The following is an 8,281-nucleotide window of genomic DNA, read 5'->3' as shown; positions in this document are numbered from 1 at the left end:
AATGTTGATATCTCGAGCCTGTACCACCAACCCTCTGCACAAGAGGGCCTCTTCCTGCCTATGAAAGATGATAGATTTAATCATCACCCCGACTAGTTGGGGTTCAAGCTCAGGGTTGACAGCTCTGCGCTCGGGGTAGATGTTAGGGAAAAAGTCCACAAAAGGCACTGCTTTGTTCATGATTAAGTCTAAACATCTGAGGTTTGTAGCGTACTTTTATTAAAAAAAAAAAATGTCTCCCTCTCCCGCCCCCTCCTCCTCCTCCTTTTTTTGTGGGTCATACAAATACTGATGCGTACTGATGTGTGCATACATACAATCAGGGTAACGTATCACAACCAAACAACCAAGGAGTGAGATTCCAACCAAGCTTGCAAGGGACACACCCAGAAGAGCTCAACTAACTGTTAAACTGAAACTTACGTAGAGTTGAATGTTTCAAGAGCGGACATGGCTGACTTGAACCATGGATAACAACCAAGGCTGTGTGAACAAGTGTGTGAAGCGGTTGTGGTGTCGGTGGTGAAATATCAAACCCTACCACACTCTGCCAATGAAATCGTGATTTAATGTACAATGTCTGAGGGTTAGGAATATGAATCACACAGTGTTCAATTTGTGTTTGTGAGACCAGACGTACACAAGCAGATATAGACATGGCAGCTAGGAAGACTGTTGCTGTGTCCACGGCGTGTGTGTTGCCTCACAGAGAGGCAAATACAGCTGTGGTTACGAGGGTCAAGGTGCCTTCCAACAGGAGAGCATTGTTCTTTGCTGTTCAAACTGACATATTGCACGATAAGGCATGTGATGAGCTATCATTCGGCGCGCTGTCAATAAATGACAGAGCAACCTTTCAATTGCTCCTTTACCTGACTTACTGCTGTAAAGGGGAGCTTCTTCAAGTGACTCTGGAAAACCCAGACTTTTGCAGCATGTCACCTCCTATCAGAGAGGATTTCGCTCACGGGCGCTTGTTTTGTTTCGTCCTAGACATGAACAATGAGGACTCGTGTGAAACAAATACTCAATCGCAATCTACAGCGGGTACAGCATCTGACGACACTGACGAACTGTCCGGTACCCAATTGCTCAGTCTCATGAACATAAGTGTCAACATGGACGTGTTCAGAGGAGATGAAGCTGATGATGACCAGGATGAGGACGACAACGACGACGCCTCGTGTCGAAAGTATTCTGCGGACAGAAACGAAACTCTGGAAGAGGCGTTCAATGCGTTCATGCGACTACAATTGGTAAGGAAAAAGGCATCTTCTCTCAACAACGCTATGATCGCCATGAGAGACAGCAAGGGGGAGCTGAGCTCAATGTTCAACTGGGTCGACATCCGCAGCGATACGCTTAATTCTGACAAGGTGGATCGGAAGAAGGTCAAGGAACTACAGGGCTCCATGTACACACCAGCTTGTCAAACGGGTAGACAGATGGTAATCGTCCCCCCCTCGATAATGAACCTAAACGTCAAGGTTCTGGATGACTCTATAGGAAGGATTACGGACAGTGCAAGTAAAGGAGAGGGCAAAGCGTTGTTCCTCTCGCTCCTCTCTAAACTCACAGGCACACAATGGCTAAAGCACACGGTCGTGCAAACTGCATATGATGCGAACGTGCAAGAGGATGTAAGATTCATAGAGAGAGTGAAAGCTTTCACACGTAACCTCAGCTGTTCGCTGGAAAGCTGCCAGGTGAAGACGAGAGGACTGTTGGTGTTCAGATACTCTCTGGAGAAACTCATTGAGAGGGAGACTCCCGATCTGTTTGTCAGCTCGCTGATACACAGGCACATGCCTATCGCAAAACCACGCATCGACAAGGTCTTGCGTGACATAAGGAGCAAACGCAGAACACAAGCACTGGCGTCTCTGCTGAATAATGGACATTGTTATTGCAAGCGAGTGCGCAACGGTGACACCCGCGGAGCGTGCAACGGCGAGTGTCAGACTGCCTACGCTTGTTTTTACAACACATCCGAGCATCACCCTTTCACCGTGAGCAAAGATGACCACAGTTACTACTTTGCGAATCTGTACCCTCATCTGGGTAAACTGGAACGCTTGAGTGCAGAAATGAAAGTCAAGTACAGAGGACGCAGGCAGTTTGAGAGCATAGCAGATATGGTCTTCAACATCCTGGTCAGACACAGGTTCAGCGAGACCGATTCGTTATATGAAGGTTTGAGTGACTTGATAGACAACGACATGAGCAACTCGAGCTTATCTCTCGGCGAGAGCCTTGCCGAGATCCACGAGTTGTTGTACCTGGCGCCGTGTAGTCACGAAGACCACTCGGAAGAGCCCAGCGCTCTGGATCCGGTGAAAGTGTACGACCACGCATTGGTGCGCTACTTGTTCTGCGACAGCTTGCAAGTGGGCAGGCTGTTTCAGGCGTCGACGACGTTCAATTACATTATCGCCAACACCGCACCGAGGTACACGATCGAACGGATCATGCTTTTCAACATTACTGGTCCCGGGGAAGGTAAGACCTACGCAAACAATGTGCTGAACTATCAGTTCAGGAGGATAAGAGGTTGCATAGAGACACTGACATCTTTCACCCCGCAAGCTTTCAAGTACAAACAGAAGAGGAACGCCTGTGTGGTCATGATAGACGATGCGCACATAACCCACGAGAAGAACATAAAAGCTGTAGACAGAGAGTCCAATGTGATCCCCAACACGTTCAAGAACCTCCTGGATACAAGCGTACTGGAGAGCGACGTGGTGACCAGAGACGCGAGCAGCGGCAAGGTCGACACCGTCAAGTATCAGGCCGTGCACAACTGCGGCTTCGTATGGAACACCAACACAATGGGGTTCGTGAGCAACGCCTGGGCCGATCGTTGTCTGATCATGGAGTCTGAGTTCCCCAAGTGCATGACACGCACGCGTAGCACTAAGCAGATACAAGACACGGTGGAGAAACGCAAGATGGAGCGCATAGCTGCAGTGTGCCTTTACAGACAGAACCTAATCCAGTCAGCTACAATGATCGGCGAGTCTGAGATCATGCAGTTCAGCTCGAGGTTCGACGTCGCGAGAGATGCCTGCGTGGCCGCCCTATACGCAAGTCACATCGTGTGTACCGGAGTAATCAGTCGTAGGGTTTCATTCTGCATCAACCAGCTCGTCTTTGCCGAGGCCATGAAACTAGCGTGTCACTTTGTGTTTGACATATGGATCCCTCCGTGGACCGAAATTCCAGACGAGAAGGATTACCCCGAGTTGAGGGCTTACATGAAACGACTGAACGAGTGCAGACTCGAAGCTTTAAACGAGCTGTCCTTCGGACAGGTCTGCCTGGAGACCAACTCTGTCTACAAGCTGTGCGTCGCGGCCTGTCTACCGGACATATGTCCCCGTGCGGTGGATATACAGGGCAACTTCGCCTGCAAGGTACTAGGGTATATCTTAACCCAGATCCACGAGCAGCACCTGTCGACCAGCTTGAAAAATGAACACTTGTGCATCGCAGGTATAGATGACATGTTTTTCTCAGAGAAGGACATCGAGTGCGGCAGTGATGCGGCGCATGAAATGATCATGCTGTGCTCGACGTGCAAGGTGCCGGTTCGCGAGTGGAACCCTGCGGTAATGAAAAATTACAAGCTGTGCACGTACAGATATGCAACCAACAAAACCTCGCACACGAGGAAAGGACACTCTAATCCTCAAAAGAAAGTGGGCTCTATCACGGTCCCACTCGAAGCCGTGTACGATATGCTGGCCCTATACGCTCCGGGTTCTCACTCAGAGTTTTGGACTCAGTTGGGCGCGAAGATGGTCGACGCCTATGATAAAGGAGACTTAGATGGTGGCAATGCCTTTGGTCAGTGTTCGGGAATTGACGATGAGCCTCCTAGGCTGATGTTCACCTTGGACTTCAACAAGGACCCAGTGTGCTCTGTAATACTGGAAGCAACAGCTGCAATTGAGCCCCTGAACGAACTCACATTCACCAAGTGTGCGCTGGGAGGGGAGATCTTCCAGTGCTCTGCGCCTTTGTATTACGGGGGCGTTATCAGAAGGGCGATGCGTCAGAATGCTCCTAAGGGGGCTTGCAACAAAAGGCATTTGAGAGAGTCTAGACTGGGTCCAAGAGGTACCTTCCACGGGCCCAGACTGAGCGTGTACTCAGTCGAGTACTCTGGCGTACCCGTGAAAAATGTGAGCTCGTTTTGTACTACGCGCACTGTCTATCATCAGGACAAGATAGCCTTGAATGTCAACCGCGATAATCGGGGACACCTGGTCGAACTAGAGGAAGATTGGGAGTGGAAGGATGCAGTTGATGTGTTTGACAGCATTCACGGCACTGACGTGTTCTCAGTCGATATGTTGAAACGGGACTATGCTGCTACAATGGTGGTCGTAAAGGGAGAGGTCATGACAGCTAGGACTCGAAAGTCGTCGAAACTCAGTGTCATGCTGAAAGGTCTGAGTGAATCGAATGGACAAGCAGCACTAGCCATGCGAAAGGGTCTCACGCCTTGTGACACTCAAGATGCAACTCAAAGGCGACAACCTGCAAGAAAGTCACCCAGCCGGGCGCGTAAAAGGAGTGAAGCACAGCAATCCAGAGACTCCCTAGACGCACTGAGTGTGAAGAGGAGAAAATGCACCAACGAGGATGTAGAAAATTGACATGTGAACCACGTGACGTTTCATACATACATACATACATACATATACACACTCACAAAGAATACTCAAAGATGAAACACTATTATTGAAAGAATGACAACCTGTGTCGCCTTCTTCTGTCAAACACGACAATAAAAAAAACCTAAAACACCTAACACTGTGTCATTGACTTATTGGTTTCTGAATCCTATCTATGAAAAAGTGATATCTTCAGTCAGAACCTTGCTGACTCCACAGGAGCAAATGACGCTGTGCACCTGCATGTATGACAGTATTATCTGGATAATAAAAAACCCAAACGCCTTTGAACAACACTGAGTCATTAGGTACCCCATATCAATGCTGTTTTATTATGTTTTGTTCAGGTTTTTTTTTTTGTGTGTGCTTAGGATCCTCCGCCGATGATCAACATGTTCTTTGAAACCTGTATATATTTTGACAAAACCCTGAGGGTTTCAATCACTCGAACTATGTTTTATTGTAACAATAAACGTGATTCTGTACACCCTGGGAGTGTGTGATCTTGTGTGATATACAATGAAATATATATATATATATATATATATATATATATATATATATATAATGAAAACCAATGGACAATAGTGACAATAGCGATGGGTTTATTTCACAGTTAAAACAACACTTTGCTTAGCACGTTCTCCCTCAGTCAGGTCCGTTGCAGTGGTAGTCCTTGACAGTCCTCGTCACTCTTTGGTTATGTTGTGGATTGTTCACAGGTGGAACTGGTCCACTGTGACCCTGCGCGTTTACATTTCGGTGTATCAATCCTTTGGGAAACAGGTGTCAAAGTCTTGCGGAGCCTCATGACAATAAACAAAGTGGGACTAGTGATGCAGTACATGTTTCCTATGGCCGTGCAGACATTAAGCACCACGTATCTAATCTCCTCATATTCGACGTCCCTATATTTGACACGTTGTCGGTAATATATGGCACTTACGATCCAGGGTATCCAGCAGCATATGAACAACGTAACTGTGAGGAAGGGCAGCACTTGAGCTCTTCTCAGATTCGCACCAAAGGAATTGCGGTTTAAGTGCTTTCTCACAGTGTACACTATCATACCGTTGCAGTAAACGAGCACAAGTATGGGTATGAAGAAACACATGGTTGTCCTGGTCCAGAAGGTGGCAAGCTGGTAACGATGAGGCATATCATTGAAACACATCACGTTGTCCTTGGATACGGGACGAACGGTGTAATAGCATATGTCCACAAGAGCAGAGAGTGTCGGCACACAGGCGCACAGTCGACACACAAGCCTCCTCCTGTCAGAACTGTGTCTCTTCGGGACCAGGCCCTTGAGTGTTGACCTGTTGTTCACCACCTTCATGTATCTTTCGATGTTGATGTAGGCCATGAGAAATATGCCGTACTGGAAACTGAACTGTGGGGACACAAAAAAACAAAAACAAAACAAATCTCTTTAGATGAGCTGAAAGGCAGGCGTGTGTTTGAGTATGTGTTTACGGTATTTTAGAGTGGTAGTACTCACTGTCATCACTCCTGTCATCAGTTTGCACACCAGGTAGCCAAACACCCAGCCCTTCACGAGAATCATCTGAGTGACCCACACAGGCAAAGTCAGCAAAGTGGCCATGTTACAGACTCCCAGATGTGAAAAGAACACGTCGAGATCACGGACACGCCTAGCTGAGTCCTTACGAGAGATCATGATTATCATGTACATGTTGACAACCAAGCCTGTGATCATAACGAGTCCATGAAGAAGAGGGATGTAAAAGGTGCGGCTGTATTCGTAGAGATAGTGATGCGAACCTGACGGGTAGTTCGTACTAGTGAAGAGCGTAGAATTGGTGAATGTAGCATTTTCAAATGTTACATGGGTGGTGGAGAGTTGCTCCATACCGATCTGCGTGGTGACACAGGCTGCTGACAACCTTTGCAGCAACAACACAGAGACTTTAAGTACGCTCTGTGTGTGTCCCCAGCTTCCCAACCGCTGTAGTCGGGTCCAATACAGGGATTAGTCCAGCCATCGAGGTTTTGGTCCAACTGCTATAGTCGGGTCCAATACAGGGAAAAGGTCTGGTCATCGAACCAAACCATTGCTGTATATAATACCATCATATTGACAGGGTATCTAATCCTTCAAACACTTTGGGGTTTGTTTGTTTTTTGTTTTTTTTTTGCGTCAGCAACAGTCTCACTTTCAGAAATGGAGAATTACCAGAAAGGCTCCATTATTGGCCGAGGCGCATACGGAACTGTGTACAAAGTCACGTGTCTGAAGACTGGAAAGGCGTTTGCTCTGAAATGTCACAACTCCCCTGTGGTAGAGGATGAAGACATTGTAGAGAACGATTCAACAATTGGTGTAGAGGATGCGACCGTGAGAGAACTCTCCTGTCTCAGTGCACCGAGGGGTCACAACCCCCCTGTGGTAGAGGATGAAGACATTGTAGAGAACGATTCAACAATTGGCGTAGAGGATGCGACCGTGAGAGAACTCTCCTGTCTCAGTGCACTGAGGGGTCACCCCAATGTGATTCAGATACACGATCTTTTCATTGACGGTGAGAATATCGCCATGCTCATGCCCTACGTTCCCTACACCTTGACAGTGATTCACAATGGACATGGTCTGAAAGTCTACTACGACCTTGGTAAAGCAGTACAGGTGATTCCGTTGAGTTTTGTGGCTCACTTTTCCGTTCAGGTGGCCAATGCCCTGTCTTACATGCACGGGCGTAATATAATACACAGGGACTTGACACCTCGTAATGTGCTGCTGACAGAAGATCTGACCGTTAAGGTGGCAGACATGGGCCTCTCGAGACAATCCTCCAAACGGATGAGTCCAAATGTGGTAACGGAGCCCTACAGAGCCCCAGAACTGTTTGGTGACGCCCCAGACACCAGTCAGAAAGATTACACTTGTGCCATAGACATGTGGAGTCTGGGGGTGATGATAGCAGACGCGATGGAAGGAAAGGTTGTCTTCGCGGAGCGTGATAATGACAGTGGAACTGTGTCCACGTACGACATCATTGTAAAGACTTTGTGTCCAAGAAACCATGTTAGTGCACCAGTCACTTCCTGGGACATTGACGATGTAATGCCCAACGTGATGGAGTGTACTCTAGTGAGAAGAATCGTCCTTCAATTACTGACTTTCCGTGAGAATGAGAGACTCCTGGCCCATGAGCTGCTGCAAGACCAAGAATGGGTGCAGGCTGCTCATATGACCGAGGGAGACAAAAATATGGTCATACACCAGATTCAGCAACAACAACGACGACGACAAGCGAGCAAGCGATTCTAGTCAAACAACACCAGGACTGCATAGAAATGGTTCATTGTATTCACATTTATTTTGTACATTATTCATTGTACAATGATGCATGTATGTTTACAATACCAACAAAAATAAACATTGTATATCCTCACAATAACTGTGGTATATCTACTTGCAGGACAGGCTGTCTGCTATTCAAACACGATTGTATGAATCAGCATCGTCATTGCAATGACTATCATGACACTGTAGGGTTTGAAAGTATTCCCAGTAGACCTCCACGATTTTTCAAGTTCGTCCATCATCCTCACGATGTCTTGTATATCTAGAGAGA

At 47.3% G+C, this 8,281-nt stretch overlaps 1 protein-coding gene across 1 annotated transcript; it reads left to right on the top strand.

Moving 5' to 3' along the window:
- Positions 1-6,867: 6,867 nt before the first annotated feature.
- On the top strand, positions 6,868-7,974 carry LOC311273356 (cyclin-dependent kinase 2-like; the record flags this gene model as incomplete). Its single annotated transcript, XM_084380367.1, has 1 exon — positions 6,868-7,974. The coding sequence occupies one exon, from the start codon at positions 6,868-6,870 to the stop codon at positions 7,972-7,974; it is 1,107 nt and encodes a 368-aa protein (XP_084236493.1).
- Between the last annotated feature and the right edge of the window lie 307 nt (positions 7,975-8,281).

Source organism: Pagrus pagrus, assembly GCF_965226575.1.
Source record: "Pagrus pagrus genome assembly, chromosome: 17".
NCBI classification, from domain to species: domain Eukaryota; kingdom Metazoa; phylum Chordata; class Actinopteri; order Spariformes; family Sparidae; genus Pagrus; species Pagrus pagrus.
The sequence above is the reverse complement of the archived record's forward strand: the minus strand, read 5'-3'. Positions and strand labels throughout refer to the sequence as shown.